This window comes from Lichenostomus cassidix, chromosome 15 (genome assembly GCF_008360975.1).
Source record: "Lichenostomus cassidix isolate B80296 chromosome 15, HeHo_3.0, whole genome shotgun sequence".
NCBI lineage: Eukaryota > Metazoa > Chordata > Aves > Passeriformes > Meliphagidae > Lichenostomus > Lichenostomus cassidix.
This window is the reverse complement of record NC_139496.1, coordinates 3,677,761-3,698,666: the sequence shown is the minus strand read 5'-3', so window position 1 is coordinate 3,698,666 and position 20,906 is coordinate 3,677,761. Positions and strand designations below refer to the sequence as shown.

Here is a 20,906-nt window from a genome sequence, read left to right as displayed (position 1 = left end):
AAATACAAAACAAATACACAGAAGTTTACTGGCAAAATAGAGAGAATTAAGGAACTTTGGCAAAGTCCAGCCATTATTCACCATTAACCATGTCCCCAAATTTCACTTCCTCTATTTTTTGAACCCTTCCATGATGGTGATTCCAGCACCTGTGGGCAATGCTGTGGTTGATGGTGGTAGTCTGGTTCCATTGAAACAAATAAAAATGATGTGACTGCACTGGTGATGCTTATTTTTAGCTTGCACCAGTCTTTCCAATGTTTAAATATTGGTTTGGAAAGGGTGAAACTGCTAAGCATTTCTTTTTTGCATGTGTTTAGCATATGCAAAAGCAGAAGGATCTGGGTTAGCAATGCCTCGTGTGCATATTGCTGCTTCCACTGCAGTGAGCTGCTCTAGGAATGGTTCCAAATGTGTTTATCAGGGAGAAAAGTTGTCTCCTTTTCCCTTTGTCCTGCCCCTTTGTGCACATTTATTTGGCTGGAGAAGGTGGAACTGCCAGGTTTCAGGGCAATTCCTTTCAGATTTGATTTCAGTGTTGTCTCTCAAAAGTCTGGAGGTATTTTTTTCTTTCGTTGCCAGTGAAAAGTTCAACCCATTGTAGGTTAAAATACCCCTTGTCCTGCATGGATTTGGCATCAGGTGATTGAGGACAAAGTGGCTATAATAGCTTTTAATCAAAACCTACTTTTTTAGAGGATGGGGTTTGGTTACCCAAGCAAAGCCCCATGATTGTGGCTCTAAAGTCACAAGTAGCCTTTTGGAAATATTGGCATGAATGTTTCTTCAAGCTGCAGCCTTGTCTGTGATGTTTAACCTGATTTAAGATGTTGGAGTTCCCAGGATATGGCATCATTTGCTTTAGGAAAAGGTTTATTCAAACGAAACCCACTTAATTTCTAGTGCACTTGTTTTAATGAAGTCAATGAGAAATTTATGGTATGTGGCAAATTATTCTGTCTTGACAACTGCCTTATCTGAAAGGCAATGTACTTGAACATAGCTCAGAGAAATTGGATTTGATAAACACAATCTCATTTCTTTTTTTTTTCCCCAGATGTCAATTTGCAGGAAATAAGGGATGTTCTGTTGCAGCTGAGCTAAATTTCAAACAGATCTTTTGAACTGCAGGTTGATCTTATATTTTCTTTGCAAGTCTGTCTTGCATTGCTTAGAGAGTTGAAATATCCCATTGTGCTTTGTTCACCTCTAAAAGCCTCACACTTTTCTTTTAAATATCTAAGTCATGTTGAAGAAAAAAAAATCTTCAAAATGAGACCATTATTGACATTCCTAGTTGCAATCTTGGGTGCTTCATATTGCTAAAAATAAAACGACAGGGTAAATATTGCTTTAAATAATTAATTGAGGTGCTTTAATGTGTTTGGTGTCAGTTTCCTCCAGGCTGAGGTTTATCAGTGAAAGCAAAGAGCTGAAGATGTCCCTGGGGGTAACGGATTGGGGTGTAGAGGAGGAAAGTTTGGGAGCTCACAGGAAAAGGCTGGATTCAACAGAGTGCAGGGCAAGGATCTCTGCAACTGATCACTTGTGTTTGTGTAGAAAACAGTTTATAACTGACCTAAGACACAGCCAGAATTCTCCTACTTAGCTGGGCTGTAACGCCTGGAAATAAAGCTATCAGGTCTTTCAGAAAATGACCCCGACCTTTAAAATGGGAATTGTAAAATAGGTATTTTTAAAGGTGTCTGGATCTTCTGAATTTGGGGTTGTGAGGGGAGACCTCATCCCAATCCACAGCTTCCTCAGAGGGACAGTGCAGGGGCAGCTCCAGTCTGCTCTCTGTGAGCAGGGACAGGACCCAGGGAAGGGCTGGAGCTGTTCCAGGGGGGGATAGGTTGGATATCAGGGAAAGTTTCTTCCCCCACAGGGTGCTGGGCACTGTCCAGGCTCCCCAGGGAATGGGCACAGCCTGAGTCTGCCAGAGCTCCAGGAATGTTTGGACAGCACTGCCAGGGATGTACAGGGTGGGATTGCTGGGGGTCTGTGCAGGACCACGAGCTGGATGATGACCCCTGTGGTCCCTTCCAGCTCAGGATATTCCATGATTCTGTGAAAAGCAAGCAGAATCTCGCTAAGAAATGGATGAGTCTGATCTTTTCTATCTGAGTCAGGAAAGGCATCTCTAGCTGGGAGTGCAGCCCTTGCTCACATTGGGGCTCATCACAGGAAGACCCACAGGTTCATTGGAGGTCTAAATGTGATTCATCAGCTACAAGGAATCCTGAAAGAGCTGTCTCAGGAGCAAGGCTGAGGTGTTTATCAGCTGTCTGGATTGCCTTTATGGACCTGTTGTTGATGACCCAACCCATGGCTGCTGCTCTGCTTCCTTGCCTGGGGCTTCAGCCTCCTTAAAAAAAAAAAAGGTGGAATTTAGGCAGGAGGTTCCCCAGCATTCTGTCCCCCTCTGTTCCTCCTTCTACTTTCTCCCCAAAGAATGAAAATCTCCAGGAAAGAGATGCCAATTAGAAAAGAAGCTGATGACATATCTTGGCCATTCTCTTGTGGTTTTGAGTGTTCTCCATGGCTGCTGTTGTGTGTGTTCAGTCTGGCTTCAATAGACATCTTTAATTCATGTTTTTCTTGTCCTTTTAGAGGGTCGCTGAAAACCTTTGTTCATACAGTGCATCTATTACAGAAACAGACTGAGCTGGGGTCCCTGCCTGTGGCTGATGTTCTCTACAGGTTTGTAGTGACTTTTCTCCTTGTAGATTTTTCCAGCAGCTCTGAAAACACGTTAAGGGCGTGTAGGGAGGAATGTCTTTAAAAGTGATTAAAAGGCTTTAGAGTTATTGAAAGCTTTAGGACAGACTGGGATTCAGTCATGTGCAGAAGACATTAGAAAATCAAATCTAAAAGCATTGATTGGGTTTTGGGTGTTATGTTTTTGGTTTTTTCCATTAAATAATGATAATTCCTTTAAGTGGCTTATGAACTCTGACAGAATAATTACTTCAAATACATCTTCGTCTTAACTTTTAATTTAGCTACTTTTTGCTACCACTATTCTTTATGAATTTTATTTTATTTTCTGCTTAAAGGTTGTTGCTTTTGGAGGGAGGTCCTGGATCCCCCTCCTGCCTGCTTGGAGGGAAGCACATCGTGTCCTGGGGCTTTGAGGACATGTTACCTGCCCCTGATGCCAACACTGGTGCCAGCAGTGAAAATAAAGGTGAATTATTTCATCCCTGTCACTTTTAGCAGGGGAGGACAGGATGCTTTTAGTGTTGATAATTGTTTGAAGATTAATTTAAAGCTTTAGCATTGGGGCTCACAAAATACTGTTTTTTGGTTGCTGAAGAGCAGCTGCTTGTTTAAATTATCAGGTTGTAGGAACCAATCCAAAGCAGTTGATCCAGTGACCCTCCCTGACTCCAGTGAGAATTTTTCAGAGGGGTCAAACAGAGTTCGGATATTATCCCTTCATTAGGCCCTCAGTGAACATAATCACTGCCCAGTCCAGTATCCCTGTATTCAATAGCCAGCTATCAGTGGCACAGCAGGTTTATTTTTAGAAGTACAAGTTCATTGTTTTTTTCCCCCCTTCCCTATTCTGCTTTTGTTTCTACCCTGTTGGTTTTGAAGTTCTTTTTTTAATGCTTTGTTTTGTTATTTCTTTCCCTCCATTCATTCTCCATTTTCGCTGCTTTGTTTGGTTACTGTTTTTGCAATAAATAAGAGTTCAAATGGTTTTAGAAATATTAGTTTAAGCTTTGACCACATTTAGTGCAATCCATAGGAATTGAAAAATTTGAGTTGTCATTTTAGGCTTCTTGCAGATTTATTGGAGATATCTCTTTTTAGGTGTTTAGGCAAGAGGGTGAATGGAATTTTTCCTTCCCTAGCTGAGTGTTGAGATCCTGTGAACTTCAATAGATTGACTGGACTCATATATCACATCTTGATTATTAATAATTACTGCTCTGTGTTTCAAATACATTTTGTCTTAATTGAAGTGTTCAGAGGTGGAAGGATCTGCTGAGCAGCTTTAGGAGAATCTTGGAGTTGTGGCAGAAATTAGATCAAGGCTCAATATTAGATTTTTCTTCCCTCTCACACTCTGTTAGACCATCTGGGCACCTCTAAAGCTTGAAAGAGACGTGAAGAAACCACTGTGCCTCTTGGGCTGTGCCTGTATTCCAGCAGCTCTTAGAACACCAAATAATAAATTCAGTGTTCAAAAATATTTGGAAGTGATCTGCCATGGGCATGTGCTGATTTCCATGGGGTGTAAGGCCCAGGGAGAATTCCCAGCTGGAATGTTACAGAGGTGCTCTCTGTCTGTCCTCCCTGCTGCTCCAGATGCAGACCTAGGCCGGTGCCTTGCAGCTGATGGGCTCTATCTGTACACAACCAATTCCGTGGGCAGAGGAATTAGCAAACTGGGATCAGGACTGCATGGAACTCTGAGGTAAGGGACACTTCAGTATTGGCTGTTCTGCACAGCTGCTTAAACCCAAAAGTTCCTGTTGTGGGGAACCTCTCTCAGTTTGGAGTAGCAAGACTGGAGGCACATGGAACTTGGAAGGAGATGATTTCTAAGGTCCTTCTCAGCCCAAACCAGTCTGTGATTCCATCATCTTGTGAATTTTCATTAAATGCTATTTTAATGTGTTGGTTTTCTTATCAAAAATTCTTGAGTGTGTTTTCTCTAAAATTAAAGAACAATTGAAGTTGGAAGGGTCCTCTGTAGGCCACTAGCTCAACCTCCACAGCAGCAGAATTTTAGATTTGATTTTATTTTTTAATGTCTGCTAAGTTGGTTGATTCTTTGCTGAGAGGGATATACTACAGACCAGTTTTGTGACTTTTTATTTATAGCTGAGTTTGTGAGTATTTGTTTGCTAATTATGTCATTCATTAAGTAATTAGTGCAGCTGTGACTCACTGTACCTCCTTGCTTCTTCACTGCTTGAAAACCACGAGGCTTTTTACCCTTCAAGCCTTTCACAACAAAAATCGCTGACTTGAATATAAGTTCAGTCAAAGTTCAACGCTGTGGTTGCGAGTTATTTGAAAAAAAAACCAAAAAACCCAAAGAAACAGGGCAGGGTTTAAGGAGTTTGAAAATCCTGGTGGGTTTTTTTTTCCAGGGGGTTTGTGTACTGCCGGAATGAGGAGCTGGAGACGGGCTGGGTGGCTTTTGGCAACGGCAAACTCCTCCATCGGCCTGTGTCCTTTGATAGCAAACCTCACTACCTGTTCCAGCTTGTGGATCAACATACCCTACAGGTAAAGGGGACTGGGTTATGGGGCAGGAAGAAAACAGGCTGAATGAATCACACACATTTTAGCTTTTAAGTCATTTTATTGTTGAAGTTTCTGTTCCACAGAACAACTATTGCCCTTTGTAAAACTGGGGTAGTTTGTTTACTTTCAGGTTTTTCCTGCTGTGGTTTTAAGGATGGATATGCATATTTATGTCCAGTGTGTGTTTCCTGAAACTGAGAATCTTTATATTCCCCTTTTATTCTCAAGTTTCAAGCAATGTTTGAAAGAAGTTGCAGAAAGTAGGTGACTCAATAGGATGTGTATTTTCCTTGTGGTGCTGTGGGTTTGTTCTCCATCATTAGAGAGGGGTTGATCCTTTTATTTTTAGATAGGTTAAATTTGAGATGCATGAGCTGGTTTGGATATTTGGCAAATATCACAGAATAGCTGTTGGTAATAAATCAATGCAATGCTACTACTAAGTCCAATATTAAGCCTCTTCTGCACTAACTGCATTTGATCTCTATTTGTTTTTCATACTGTTCATACTTGTAAGGCCAAACTGCAAAATCAGACCTGTTAAGATGCTCTCTGTCTCATAGGTATGTCAGATAATCCCAATGCCAGTAAATCACTTCCCAGTTGGCAGCACTATGACCACCGTGCATCTTTCTTCAGATGGCACCTTTTTCTACTGGATTTGGTCTCCTGCAAGCCTCAATGAAAAAACCCCCAAAGGCCACTCTGTCTTTATGGATATTTTTGAAATCATAGTAAGCAAACCGTGTGTTTTCTATGCCTGATGTCGATAGCATGACTCCAGTTTAATTAAATATCAGCATTTGCTAATTGACATATTAGGTTTGGATATTTATGGGCGTGATCTGAATGGATTTATGTGAAATAACTGAGCAGAAGGTGAATTGTCCAATTCCATCTCCAGAGGATTATTATATTTAGCAATGTGAGTTCTCTTGTAGCATAAAATGTTTTTTTTATGTCTGCATTTCTGCTCAGCAGAGGAGGATGGAGTGGGATGGTGGAGCTGGAATTGGGAGGCTGTAGTAGTACAACTTGTGGAAAATCCCTAACACTCTAAGTCACATCTTCATTAAGAGATGCAATCTGCAGTAAAACATCCCCTGAAGATATCATGGTCTGAGGAAATAATTTTTCCAACTTTCAGCTGGAAAATGGTTTCAAGCCAAATGATTTGCAAGTGAAACACCACTAAGAAAATTCAAGAGGGTTATATATTTTTAAGTAGAGTTTCCTAAATAAATTCAAGTATATGACAAGCAGCTCTGTCTTGTAACAGGCATAAATAGAAGATATTCAATTAAATATCTCAAAGATATTAGATATCTTTTTTTATCTTTAATATAATTATTGTATTGAACCACAAAGTCACAAGCAAAACAAATACTCCTGTCTTGCTTTCAGAACTTTTATTTTTGCAAGAGCTTCTGTCAGCACAGTTTCACTTTGTATCCCTACCTGATACATTGTGATGGTTAATTTTACAGCTCAGTTCAGGTGATCTCTCACCTGTGGATTGCAACATCTAAAGTATTTTCCTCCCCCCCATCTTACCAGGTAGAAAATGGCATTTGTATAGCAAATCCTCTGCAGGAAAGAATTATCCTGATGAGGAAAGAGGGGGAATCTGCCAAGAGCATCAATGAGATGCTGCTGAGCCGCCTGTCCCGATACCGCGCCTCCCCCTCGGCCACCCTCGCCGCTCTCACGGGCTCCACCATCTCCAACACCCTCAAGGAGGACCAGGCAGGTCAGAAACGCTTTACTCTTCATTTCTTAGCACACACAGCATCCATCCTGGTTGTTACTGACCTCTTAGGACAGGTTTAAAAAAAAAAAAAAGTGTGTATTTTCCCCCAAAGATGTATTTGGAAGATCCGCACAGTATTTGCTTAACGCTGGAATTATCAGTTCCTTTGCTGAAGTAGGATTGTGAGGAAAGTTAAGGAATGGAAAATGGGAAGAATGCTTGTAGCACCCTTTTCCAATTCCATTATTGAACAAGTTTGGGGAATCTGATAATTGCATTTCTCTGCTGGCAGCTCAACTGGGCTTCTAATTGGTGTGTAAAAATGGCCTGCAGGTTAGAAAATAGAGCTATTGCTTCATGAGTCACTGGAATATTACAAATCTGAGGTGATTTCACACTTTTCTGAAGTCATCTGCACAATGTTTGGGTATTCTTTTATGGAAACAGCCCAAGTTAATGAGGGAATCTTGAATGAACTGCACTGATGGCTTTCAGGATGATCTGGAGCTTTGTAAGATTGGTCTCAAGAATTTATTCAGTTTATCTTGAATTATTTCTCTTCTTCCTTCCCAAGTACATGAGTTATCTTTCTTCGATTTGAAACAATTGAAAGTATTTCCATAAAAATAAATTATACATGAAATAGCTCTGCTTCCAGGGAATTTGGCAAGGAGTTAGGTTGGAGAGCTATTTTAAAGGTTGTGTTTTGCCATTTAACAACTCAAGTGCTTCAGAAAAAGGAGAGTAAGTGGCTATTCTTGGCTAATTCTTGAGTCAGCACTCAAAAAGTGTTGATCAGCTGTTGCAGGGGGGAGATCATTTGGGCTGTCTACGTTTCATGAGGAGCAGAAGAACTTAAAATAGTAAATGCATAGTGATTCTCAAGTGATCTCTGCATGTGAAGAGATAATTTGTCTCCAAGTGCTATCAATATAATTATCACCCTACAATTCTTAATAGTTTTGATTATACATTATTTTTTATTTATTTTATTTTGAAGCCAATTTCTTTGGTTGAATAACCTGTAAAACTCTTTGTAACCTTGTGGGGACTGATGCTCAGTGTGTGGGATTGGGAGGCCATTCCTCCACAGAGAAGTTGTGGGTGCCCCATCCCTGGAAATGCTCAAGGCCAGGTTCATGAAGCTCTGAGCAGCCTGGTCTCATGGAAGGTATCCCTGTCCATGAGGTTGGAATGGGATGATCTTCAAGCTCCCTTCCCACCCAAACCATTCTGGAATTCTACAGAAGCTTCTTAACACAGCTTCTAACACTGATTCCTTTGAAGCCCTGAGTAGAGCTCTGCCTTGTTCTGCAGAAATGCAGTTTTGTGACTTTTTCCTCTCCCTGTTGCAGCTGCCAACACGAGCTGTGGGCTGCCCCTGAAGATGCTGAGGAAGACCCCAATCTACACGTGTGGGACATACCTGGTGATGCTGGTGCCACCCCCGGGGGGCTCGGGCAGCTCAGCCACACGCTCGCTCTTCGGGGGCACCAGCGCTTTGTCCTCCTTAAAAAGTAAGTCACAGCCACTTGTGGCAGATTGGGAATCCTTGGCTGGCTGAAATGCAATAAACTTCTCAGGAATTGATTGGAGCTGTGTTTCTGTGTAGTTCTTGCTTCCAGCCTGGTGTTCAACATCTCGGATGGGCAGTTCACCAGCAGGGCAGATCTCATCGATGCTGCAGGCAGCTCGCTCGGACGGGGGGCTCTGGTGCCAGGGCTTGGTAAGGAATATTGCAGATCCTGGGGTTCTAAATCATCCATCTGGGCCTGAATTTGCAGTCAGCAGCTCTGCAGTGGGTGGGGTTGCATGCCTGTGGTGAAATTTTATAAACTTCTAAAGCAAAAATGGTTTGGATTTACATCACCTATAAAGATGCTTCAGTCTGGTTTTCTTCCAAACTGATGTGTGAAGTATTTTCCTTCTCTTAGGTGCCTGTTATGATACAATGAATAACATGATCTGGACGTGCTCCAATGATTATATTGATCAGTGGTGCAATCCTGGGAACCAGGCATTCCACTGTGTGTGCCAGAGGCTGGGAGTGAGTCATGTCATCGCAGAGCCCAAAGGTGAGAGGAACCCCCAAGCCAGCACTTTGTGCCAAGGGGAAGTGAAACAGATGAATATCAGACAATAAACAGACAGAAGCTGCCTTGAAAGCTTTCTGGTAGAAGCTGAGTTCATTCCTGGAAAGAGTTGTAAATATTGGTCATGGTTTAGCTTTGATTTAAGAGACAGACAGCATTTGAACAGCATTGTTCACAGACAGCATTTGAACTCTTGTCCTTCCAGGGGATGCAACAACCACAAACGAGGTCATTAACCAGTTACTGCACCATGTTGGTGCCATGTGCATCCACCAGCTCAACCTCCTGGCAGCCAGCAGCAACCTCCCCATCAGCAATTTCTTGGGCAAGCAGCATCCCATTGAAGCTCATCACCTGAGCAGCATCTGTGACATTATGGAGAAGGCCATGGTCAATGGAGACACCTGCATCATCCGCTGCATCCTCGTTGTCTTCCAGGTACAGACATCTGAAATGGACTTCAAAATGCACATTGGAAAATAAAAAATTTGGTTTGGAATGCAGGCAACTGCTGGTTTAATTTTTATTTAATTTCTTTTTTTTTTTCCTCCATTGTAATCCATTTAATGGAGGTTGATTTAGCGGTGGCTTTTGCAATATTTTATATACTCATTTAAGAGCCCTAATTTAAGTATAATCTCTACCTGTAGAAATTAAAATAAAACCCAAAGAAGTTATTTCCTTCCTTTTTTCTATTTCCACCCCCATTTTTGGATTTAAAATCTGATTCTGACTTTCAGATTTCTAGACTCACACAAATAGTTTGAGAATCTGACTGCAGAAAATAAGTTAATGTAAGTAGTGTTTATATTTTTAATATTAATATTGTTGTATTTAATTTTTCTTAGGTGGTTTTTAAATTTTTCTTCAGCCCCCAAACTGAAAGGAACAGAGATATTGTCAGAAGGTCTGGCCTGTTACTGTGGCAGTTACTGATGGCCCCAAGGGATCAGATCTGCTCTGAAATCCAGAAGGAAGTTTGTCTGGCTATTAGGTGAATATCTGTTTTATCAAGTTCAATTTAATTTAGATTTTAGTTTGTTTGAAATGTAGTGACAGATTAACGTTCAACTTGTATTGAGTTTAATTTTAAATTAATATGATAAAATTTAGTGTGATGGATTTTAAGGCATAATATAAAATTATTACAGTTTGTATCTGTGGAAGAAGAGAAATACAATGTATTTGTCGTGATGAAATAACAGGTAGCAATTACTTTCTATACTTTTAATTTGCTTCTTTTTCACTTGCTTTCTTAAGGAGTTTTTTAATGTTTATTATAAAACAGTTACTAAATTCAAGCAAAGTTTTCTTGAATGAGTTCCTTAGTTAGTTTCCATAGCTCCTTGGTGTTCTGGAAAAGGCAAAGCTGGTGTTGGCAGCTGTTACATCAGAGTTTTAACTGACAGCACTGGAGTTTTCCTGGGCAAAAGGAACATCAGGAGAAGCAGAATTAATAATACTTGAGGGATTAATAATACTTGAGGAATGCTCTGAGCATGAAGGCCCAGGGAAAAAAAAAAAAAGTGTGGTTATATGTCCTGAAAAGGAGATAATGGAAATCTCAGGGCCAAGGAATGCTGGCTCCAATGTGCCAAGAACAAACAGAACCTGCTTTCCAGTGGGAAGGTGCTCCAGAGGTTGAGAACTAAATCCTCTGAAGATCAACCTACATTTTCCCGGTGTGAATCACAACATTCCAAATCTCTGTGGCTCTGTGCAACTCTGAGTGAAGGAGAGTAGTGTGGCTTAGGAGGATTCCCTGGCATTTTCAGGGACCTCCCTTCTGACAGGGAAAAGTGACTCCTGTCACCTGTTTTACCCTGTGTATTCCAGTGACTTGTAAACAGCTCCAAGGTGGGGATTGCATGATGTTTCCTTCCTCCTGTTTTCTCCCTGAGGGATTCTGATGCCAGTGTAACCCTCAAAGGTAGCTGGCAGTGTGTGATAACTTCTCCTGAGCTTTCTATCAGAGTGGATCAGCATGAGCCAGAGGGAAGGAAGCTGCAATAATCTCTGCTCTCAGTGTGAGGCTGAAAAACATCCCAGTTTTCTTTTCTGTGAAAGTGTTACTGAAAAAGAAGAGGGAAAGGAAATGGAAAAGTTGCATAATGATTTCAGTACTTCAGACAGGCATGAAGTGTTCCTTTGAAGTGATTGTGATCCTGATGGGGAAATTAATATAGAAAGGACAGAGTTCATCACCAGTTAGAGGGAGAAAATCTCCACCTGGAATGTTTCTGCCAAGCTGGGGTGTTCCTGAAATACTCCTTCCAGAAGCTTCTGTGTAGCTTAAACTAAGACTTCTATAGATCCAGTCTTCAAGAAGTACAAAAACTGCAGCAGTAGTGATTCCTTGATTATTTTATTTGTATTTTCCATTGCTCTGGTCACAGACAAGCCTCAGCTCTTACCCATCACCAGAGTTTTTGGAGTTCTTTTCTGAGCCATCATCATTTTTCCTGACATCTGTTTCTTAACAAACTGACTGTGCTGCCCTATGTGCAAGTGATTAATGGGGAGTTTTCCAGAGGGAAGCAAATAGCTCTTGGAGAAGCTTTGGGACCTCAACAATAAAATATAATTCATTACAAGAGATTCCTGGAGAAAACAGCTGCATTTTTCCTAATATTGATGTTAAAATCTGGAGGATGTTCTCCTAAGCCTTTCCACAGTCACTGTAAATGTTCCATCAGATGCTAAGCTGAGAGTCTGTGGTGCCATTTGTCACATGTCCATTGAAATGGTTTTGTTCACTTCTAAATCCGTCAAGTAATTTATGGTTTTATTTTTTTCCTTAGCTCTGGTTTAAATATCCTGTATCCTGGAGAAGCAGAAATCAATAATTTATTGAAATTGGTCTTAACTGAAGGTGAGAATGTCTTGTTACCAGGTGAGAGTGGGGTTTTTCTAACAAAGAGCAAAAAAATCAAAGTACATTTCAAGCTCTGGAGGGAGAACAGTTCCTAAGCTGTGCTCTGTGTTAAATGACATAGCAGGGGAAATAAAAATCAGTTCTGTAAAATGCTGCTTTGCAAAAGTTCTTTATTTCCTTTTTAGGAGAGAGGAACAGTGGCCTCTCCCAGCTCCGGGATGTTATCCTGACTAATTTAGCTGAGCAGCTGCAGAACAACAGATTTGGAAGTGAAGATGATGATCATTATAGGTAAAAAGCCTCCCCAGTTATAGTGGATTTTTCTGTTATTTGCTTGAGGTGAACTTGCAGGAATTTCTGCTGGAATTGCTTGATGTGTTCCTGCAGTGTGACCTGAAATGTTTGTGTCTGTGGGGAGATTTCATCAAGATGAGGGAGAGAGATTTGATGTTTTAGGGCAAATTTTAGAGACTTCTGTCCACAAACTCAGTTTGGGATTCCTTGTTTCTTGCCATGTCCGTGATTAATATGAATGATAATTTCATAAATATAATTTTATGGCATCTCTTTGCAAATCACTCCATTGGGTGGCTTTCCAGCAGTAAAACTGTCAGTCTCAAGTAGCTGTTCAAGTTGGGAGGAGTCTTTTTTAGCAGCCATGAGAAATCACAGATTTAGAGCAGCACAAATCCCTGGAAATCTGTTGCACTTGTTAAACATTTCAGGCTTGAATTTTTGTGTCTGAATTTGAAGTTGAACAGATCCTCATTTAGGTTTCCCAGAATCTGGGATCCAGCTTGCAGAGTGAGCTGAGCTGTGCGAAATGCACAATAATTAATGATGAACGTTTTCCACCTCTCTTGCCTCTTTTGAAGACTCAATGATGAGCTCTTGCACTACATCCTCAAGATTGTTGTCCGAGAATCTTGTGTCTTAATCACCAAGTGCCAAACTGTATCTAAAGATGACTTTCAAAGGCTTCTTTCAACTGTGCCTGTAAGTAAAATGCATTTTGATAAAAGTAAATCTGCCTTTGGCCTCTTTTCCTGCTTGAATCCATCCTCTTCACTGAGTATATGGAGGCGAAACTTTTATAGTTGTGTCTTAACAAATCCAGGAGAAGAATGTCTTTTGTTTGTGCTGTGCCAGGAAGGAAAGAATAATTTCTCACAGCAAATTAAATCATTCAGTAATGCTGGAACAGGTTTATGCATGGATTTATTTTCCAGTTGCTCTGGTTGCTGTTCAGTTTAAGGGAAGTTTGTGAATCTTAACATTCAAAGCATTGCAGCAGAATTAAAAAATCAAACATAGTTGTGTATAATGGTTCATACAGGCTGAAGGAATTATCAGTGACAGACAAAAAGGAGGGAAAGCTGACATTTGATGGTAAAAGCGTGTGGAGATGTTTTCAGCAGGATCAGCTCCCTGAGAAAGGCAGGTTGAGCTTCCATAAAAGCACTGGGAGCAGACAGGAAGTCCTGGCCTGTGCTCAGAAGGGTGGGAAAGGAGGAGTGGCATGGAACCATCCCCTTCAGGAGTGTGAATTAAACTTATCTCCCTGGTGGCATTATCTTAAGAATTAATTAATTCTTAGAGTTCTTGAATATTGCTGTAATGATCCAAACCTGAACAAACTTACGCTACCTCTTTATATTTTTGTGAGTTATTTCACAAAATGTCAGCATTTGCAACCACTTTCTTTCCTTAAATATATAAAACTATTTAATTGCTTTTGCTTTTCTTCTTGCTCAACATTTTTTTCCTCTTTCCAACTTCCACGTCTGAGGCTTGCCTGCCTCAGGGTTGATGAAGGGTTTGGATAATGCAAAGTTTTTTACTCATTTGTGTTCAAGGCTGCGTCCTCGTGCTTGCGGTACCTGATGGCTGTGCAGAACCACCTCCTCAGTAACACTATTTTGATTAAACCTGATGACAATGATGACAGTGACAGCTCCTTGCAGGGAGAGACATTGAAGGTACAGGTAAACACCAAGTTTTATTCTAGTATGGCTCTCTCCAGTCAGCGTGCCTGTGACACCTTGTTCCTGCAGTGCATTTGCTGTTTGCTCTTGGTTCTTTGCCTTTTGATAGAGTTAAACAGCTGGAGAACAGGGGAAAACTGTCCAGAGTAATATCTGAAGTTGTTGTGTGTTCAGGATTCCAGCTGGCATTCCATATTTTCAGTGAGAGCAGACACTTCCCTTCCTGAATATATGTATGATGAGATTTTAAGTATATTTTAATTAATATGTGCTAGTAGGGATTCCTGGCAGGGGAATTTCCTTTCCTGGCCACATTGCCCCAAACACTTTTCCCCTGCAAATCACTCAGGTGGTCCTTTAAGAAATATTTTTAAATAAATAGAAAAGGCTTTTCTCATACCTGGCTTCTGCTTTTTTACAATTTTAACAAAGCTTGTGTAGAACCACCTCCATCCGTTGTCTGAAATAGAATAAAGTTTGTGGCAAGGAAGCTGTTAGAGGACAAGGTTTGAGGACAGGCTTTTGTTGGTGTAAGGTTTATTAAAATACTGTCATTTCACACTGCTGGAATAGCCTTCAGCCAACTCCCAGAAGCCAGGTTTGCCCTGGAGTGCAGGTTGCCTGATCATGGCAGTTTTGATAATAATTCTTCCCTAATGGAATTGATTTCTGAATTTCTGGTGTTGTTTGCTAAGCTGGTTTTCTCTGCTGCTCTTTGAGGCTGTGTGTGCTTGTGAGCTGCTTCAGTTGGAAGTGATTTGTTCAGGCTCATTGAGTAAATGCTAAATATTGGAGTGTTTTTCTTGTCTCACTATTCACCCCCGTGTTCATTGTTCAGTTTCTCTCTCTGCAGTGCTCCTCATCCCTGCTAGGACATTGTGTCACCAGTCCTGTACCTTGGCTGGCTCTCAGCTCTCTCCTGTGCTGGACTTGGGGCTTCCTTCCCTCTAGAAACTGGATGTGCATCCTGTAAAACATGCACCTAGTTTCTCCCAGCACTTTGGGGCTTAACATTAATCAAATTTAAGTCTTGGATGAATCTCCTGCTGCAGGCCTGCCAGGTCACATTATCATTCTTTTCATTTGGAAATCCATCTTTTTGTTCTGTTGTCCGTTTCTTGGGGATTCTCTAAGAATTTAAGTATCCTGTAACTCTTTTTCTGTACTTAGGAACTCAAGACCAGCATTTTGTCTCTTGCCACACAAATTCTGACAGGATGTGATGAAGTCTTAGAAATGCTGCAACAAGTCACTACAGCACTAATTAACAGTGACATTTCTGACAGGGAGCAAAGGTAAGACAAGTGGGAGGATCCTAATTTGGAAACAGGGAACTGTTGCTCTTCGTGGCTTATTGTACAAGCACAGTGAGCATTAATTATAATTTATCACTTTTTATTTGAGCTTTGAATGCATAGGAACTGTTTCTTCCTCTAGCAGTTGTTTAGCACTCAGCTGGTGGAGAATTTAGAATCACTCTCCATGTCAGTCCTGATATCTGTAGGTTGCTATTTCTATAAGAACCTCATATTGGAAGGTTTTTTTAAATGGTATTTATGAGTAGGATACCTGGAAATAAACTGTAATTAGCTGGGAATGCTCATGTAAGCTACAGCAATCTGTTTATTTTTAAGTTCCTGATTATTACATCTCCAGTAGCTGGACTGGATATTTATCTATGACAAGCCTTGGATGTTGTTTTGATATCCCACATATTTCATCAGCTGGTGTCACCTGCCCTTCCCTGTCCCCCCTCCTCTTAAAAATACACCTTGGGAATGGGATGGAAACAAAAGCTGTGAACTTTTCTCTCCTCAAACAAGCACCTCCCTGTCCCAGCTGTGTTTCAGGTTTCTCTTGCTGCTTCTCTGTGCCTGAAAGATTAGTTGTGTTTGTTGACAACACACAATTCCTGGGTGATATTTTCAGATGAGTTCATGCTCAAATATATTTTTGTAGCTGCAGATTCTTTTCAAGTCCTTGGAGCTCCATGTGCTGGGAGCTGATATCCACACTGGTGCATTTGTGTTTGATGGGGACTTTCATCCTGTGCCCAGGGGAGCTTATCCTTTTCTAAGTAATTATTAAACTGTTGATTTACTGTCTCTGCTCTCTGATTGTTCAGTGAGAATTGTCAGCAATTCAAGGTCACTGACACTTGGGAGAAATTGTACTGGTTTCAAGATTGTTTTGGGGATTTTTTTAATATAACACAAACATTCTCTGCTGAATTTTGAATTGCTGCTACAAGATAAAACATGACTAAGAGCAGAAGTGCTGCTCTATGAAAACAGTTGTTCCTGTTAACTTTGGCTCTCCTTACAGGTTAAAAGGCCTAGAGCAAATCACAAAGGCCACCATGCTTGGCCACCTTCTGCCGGTGCTGCTGACATCCCTGATGCACCCAAACCTGCAGACCCTGACCATGGCTGATGCCCTGATGCCTCAGCTGGTGCAGCTGGTGCTTTACACCAGTCAGGTAAGGGCTCTGTGCCACCCCTGGGCTGCCAGGGACCAAACCTGGGGCCTGCAGCCTCCAAAATGCTGCTCAGCTTCCTCATCCTCACAGCAGAGTTAAGAGTTCCTCAACACCTGCCAAAGCTGGTGATGCTGAATGGTAAATTTAACTGCTCCAGGAGCTACTCTGTAATGATTTATTGTCAATAACAACAGTGAGATTGTTAATTATTTCAATAATGAGCTCTTAAAATGCTTTACAGTTTGCATGTCCCTAACACTGTGTATTTTGGGCCACAGACTGCACTGCTGCTTAAAACCCAGTCTCCAGTTTTCTCAGAGCTGAACAGTTCCCCCAGTTGTGCTCCAGAGCAGAAAGGGAAGCAGTTACCTGATGAGAGGTGATCTTCTTTACATTTGGGTCTTTTCATGGGATAAACTCTGAGCTGTAAATGTCCATTTGACCATTGCTGTGGGATAAGGCAGCAGTTTTTATTTGAATTAATTTTTAAAGTTATGCTGTAATGATTTCTAAGGCTGTCTCAGTTTTATATAAGCTTTTGCAAAAGGCAATTAGTTCCAAATTTTTGTTCTGTATATAGAATTAAGCTCTTAATATCTTCAGGTTGTTCACACTGAATATGGTTTGGTTTGGTTTTTTCCCCTCACCTCAAGCATTAGGAATTAATTCTAAATGTTTCTCTCACAATAAATTAGGCTAAGGAGGACTATCAAGAGAAAATGTAAATTGCCCTGGCAGCATGAGATACAGAATTCAAACCATTGCAAAGCTATTAAATGGTTTAATTTGCAGAGAGAAATAACAAGTTTTAACTCCTGCATTTAAATGCTGTGTCTCAACTCAAAGTTTTCCAGCTCCTGCTTAGGAACAGAAACAAACTGCTTAATCAAATAAAAATGCGTATTTGCAGCATTGGAGAATTTGGAGAATACAGTGACACAAGGAGTCAGTTGCTTGTGTCACTGTATCAGTACTGAGTTGATTTTAAGTACTTTATCTCTTAATGTCTGAATAATAGAAATATGTGCTGTATTTTAGGCCTGATTTCTCACTCTATTTTCAGGATGCTGGAAGAGAAGGAAGAGCCAGGATTCCTGACTGGTTTGAAGATCCCTGCTCCCTGGGCTGCTGGGAAGACTGTGGAGACAGTCCATCCTGTCAGGGATAATTATAAATTTAAGGAAACTGTCCACATTCCAGGAGCTCGCTGTTTGTATCTTAGATTTGACAACAGATGCTCCTCCCAGTATGATTATGACAAGGTAAGCAAGGGCCAGCTCAGCATATCTGCAATGAGGGAATTCCCTCAAAAAAAGGGGGAATTCTGCCATGGGAGAAGTGTGGGAGGCTCCAGGGATTGGGGGGTTGAGGGGTGGTTTGGGTTGGTTTTTCCCCTCAGAAATTCTATCAATTCTTCTGTTCTTTTCAAAAATAATTTCAGACTGTCCAAGTTTGAATTCTCTCATTTTCCCTCATGCTCAGTTTTCCTTATTTCCCAAATTTTAATCCTTTGATCAGCACAGTTGGTTTCAACTGGGCAGAGCTGGAGATATTCCTTTTCCCCTGATGATAAATAGCTTGTTTACCTGGATTAATAGGAACAAATACTTTAATTTTAACAAAACAACCAATAGCACTTACCAACTTTGTATTACCAGAGAGCTGCTTATGCTGCTTGCTAAGTGCTGCTGTTTGTTCTTTGGCATAGAGCAAGTCCTGGGATGCTCATAAATAACTAATGGGAGTATCTTTTATATTAATATCACCCATTACTGATTAAACTCCCCAAAAAACTCTGTGCTCCTCCATGTTCCCACCAAAGCCACTGACCAAACTTTGGCTTTGCTGGGAGCAGGACCAGCCCAGGACTTTGTTCTCTAGCTCAGGGCTGGAAGTCAGCATTGCTCCTGCTCTCTGCTCCCAGCCCTGCTGTGTGAGCAGGAGCCAAACCCCAGAGTCCCTGCGTGCCTCAGTTTCCCCATCTGTAAAATGGGGATAATAATACTTAACCCTGCTGCCCTCACCGAGCTGTGAGGATTGGTTCATGTGCATGGAGCGCTTCGAGAGTTGAAAGCGCGGTGGAAGTGCTAAGTATTATTATTATTATTAGGTTTTCTTGTTTTTCTCTTACAGTCTAACAGTGTATTTTATGTTTTGAAGTTGGTGATCTATGCTGGTCCTAGCACAAACAGTAGGAAGGTTGCTGAGTATGGAGGCAATACACTGGGATATGGCAGCCGTAGTGTCTTAGGAACGGGGTGGCCCAAGGACTTAGTGAAGGTACAGTATTACCATCCACCACTATTCCCCATAGAAAATTCCCTTTGGAAACCATGCCCAGCCCATTTTACCCTCACAGCTGTGCATTCCAAGCTTTTAAGTGTACAGTTATCCATGATGAGATCCCTGCTCAGTGAGCTGTGGTGTCCTTGCGGGATAACTTTAAACTCGGCTCTGTGTTCCGTGTGATGCTTCCCTTGGAGTTTGCTTTGTGTCTTACTGGAATTCCTGATGGATATATTTGAGCCCTGCGGTCTCTAATGGCACTGCTCTTCTCCTAAGTGCACCCTCCTAGGAGAAGTTCTTGCACAGCCTGTGGATTCTCTTAAAGTCAATTTTTTTGATAGCAACCTCCAAATATATCAATTAGTCAATGTAACAAACAACTTACAATCACTTCTCTCATGTTTTAAAATTTCATTGGCTGTAAGACAGAAGAATCCCTCAAACTTCTTAAAACCTCAGCATTTCAATGCTTTGGCAGTGTGTCCCCTCAGACTCTCTGCAGTGTGATTTTATTTTTGTTTAATATACTATATTTGTACTGCTACATTGTCGCACAGTAAAATTGGGCTTATTTACATAACAAAAACACATTGTAAAAAGAAATCAAGAAGTAATAAACTGGAAAGCAATTTCAGACAAGAAGTCCATTGTTCAAAATTAGCGTAATTTTGGTTTAGTTTTCAGCCATGGATTTTGATGCTGTTCTTTTAGCAAACTCCTTGATTAATTTGTTGTCATTCTTCTAATTGAAGAGCTTGTCTGTCTTCCTTCAGGAAGAGAATTGTTAATTATTGCCTGGTTTCTTGCAGACAAACGGTGAAAATCAAGGCTAAGTAACACACTGATGATTTCTGCTTTTGATTTTACAGCTATGGTGGTTCTTTTTGTTTTGCTGTAGTCAGCCATCAGCAAAATTGAGATCAAGTTGTCCACTAAAAGACACCTTTACCAAAAGGGAAAAACCTTAAATCAGAATATCTCATTTGAGATAAAAACAGCACCTAGATAACTGTCATTAAAAGCATTAATCTATAAAATAAACCACTTGTGCGAAAAGCCTGTTTACCTCAATTATTAAATATATTTTCTTGTTTTTTTCTTTCCCCTTGCCATGGATATCTGCAGGTGGAAGGAGACACAGTCACGTTCTCCTTTGAGATGCGGAGTGGTCGGGAGCACAACACTCCAGACAAAGCCATGTGGGGCTTTGCCTGCACTGTCCGAGCACAGGTATGCCAGGGGGAGAATTCCAGGGAATTCAGCTTCCTCTGCCTTCTGCCTGCTGCCCATTCCAGGTCATAGAAATGTGCTTCCAGCTTGGCAGTTTGAAATGGAAACCAGCAATAACTGACTGGTTTGGGCAGTGAGACAAATTGTGTGTTGGGGTTCAGTGAGAAGAAGCTGAGTTTGAGATGTAGAGATCCTTAGGGGTGAGGTGGGATCAGGACAGGCTTAGGGATTCATGGAGATAGTTGTTATCAAATGTGTCTGATCTATCTCCTGGCACAGGAAGGCACTTCAGCATCCCTTGCTGCTTGTAGGTCAGGATTTCTTTGTAATAACCTGAAAATCAAAGATGTTTATTTCCTCACCTGAGGAAAGAATGATTTCAGCCCCTGCAGAAGAGAGAGGAGGGATGCTGGGATGGAGCACAGGGAATGTTGAATACCACTACAAGGAAGTCAGGACTAGGTTAGAACCAAAAATATCTTTACCTGGTCCTTCTTGGTTCAGGAAAATAAAATCCCTTATGTTTATATCCCAAATAAAATCCTATCTTGAGCTGTTCTTATAAATTGCTGCAAATTGTTAAGCTTTTTTTTGTGTGAGAGTTCAGATTGACATCAAGCTGTATACAATATATTTTATATTATCTATAAAACCTCCTGTCTTCAATATATTGGAAAGGACTTCCTGGTGGATTGCTTGGTTACACTTCTCCCTGTTCCTGCTGCAGGAATCCTCAGAGGATGTGTCGGGAGGGTTGCCATTCCTGGTTGACCTGGCCCTGGGCCTCTCTGTGCTGGCCTGTTCCATGCTGAGGATCTTGTACAACGGGCCAGAAATTACCAAAGATGAAGAAACCTGTCAAGAGCTCTTAAGATCTAAACTCTTACAAAGGTAAAAAAAAAAAAAAATTATCTGAGTGGTTTTTTTCTGAGGGGAGGTG

The 20,906-nt window shown here is 41.1% G+C and overlaps 1 protein-coding gene across 5 annotated transcripts in view; it reads left to right on the top strand.

The window, feature by feature from the left end:
• The window catches only part of HECTD4 (HECT domain E3 ubiquitin protein ligase 4), a 64,956-nt gene that overhangs the window by 10,062 nt on the left and 33,988 nt on the right, over positions 1–20,906 (top strand). Inside the window, exons 3-24 of one of the 5 annotated variants that reach the window (XM_085075593.1) lie at positions 2,614–2,703; positions 3,060–3,190; positions 4,321–4,429; positions 5,112–5,250; positions 5,832–6,002; positions 6,826–7,018; positions 8,374–8,535; positions 8,631–8,744; positions 8,953–9,093; positions 9,317–9,549; positions 9,960–10,105; positions 11,913–11,983; positions 12,172–12,277; positions 12,862–12,982; positions 13,843–13,965; positions 15,142–15,266; positions 16,297–16,450; positions 16,729–16,829; positions 17,514–17,712; positions 18,611–18,730; positions 19,862–19,966; positions 20,694–20,857. In XM_085075593.1, the coding sequence (XP_084931719.1) occupies positions 2,614–2,703; positions 3,060–3,190; positions 4,321–4,429; positions 5,112–5,250; positions 5,832–6,002; positions 6,826–7,018; positions 8,374–8,535; positions 8,631–8,744; positions 8,953–9,093; positions 9,317–9,549; positions 9,960–10,105; positions 11,913–11,983; positions 12,172–12,277; positions 12,862–12,982; positions 13,843–13,965; positions 15,142–15,266; positions 16,297–16,450; positions 16,729–16,829; positions 17,514–17,712; positions 18,611–18,730; positions 19,862–19,966; positions 20,694–20,857 (3,018 nt within the window). Of the gene's footprint in view, positions 1–2,613; positions 2,704–3,059; positions 3,191–4,320; positions 4,430–5,111; positions 5,251–5,831; positions 6,003–6,825; positions 7,019–8,373; positions 8,536–8,630; positions 8,745–8,952; positions 9,094–9,316; positions 9,550–9,959; positions 10,106–11,912; positions 11,984–12,171; positions 12,278–12,861; positions 12,983–13,842; positions 13,972–15,141; positions 15,267–16,296; positions 16,451–16,728; positions 16,830–17,513; positions 17,713–18,583; positions 18,731–19,861; positions 19,967–20,693; positions 20,858–20,906 lie in introns of those variants that run through there. The other 4 variants (XM_085075591.1, XM_085075592.1, XM_085075590.1 and 1 more) reach the window with 4 other exon arrangements.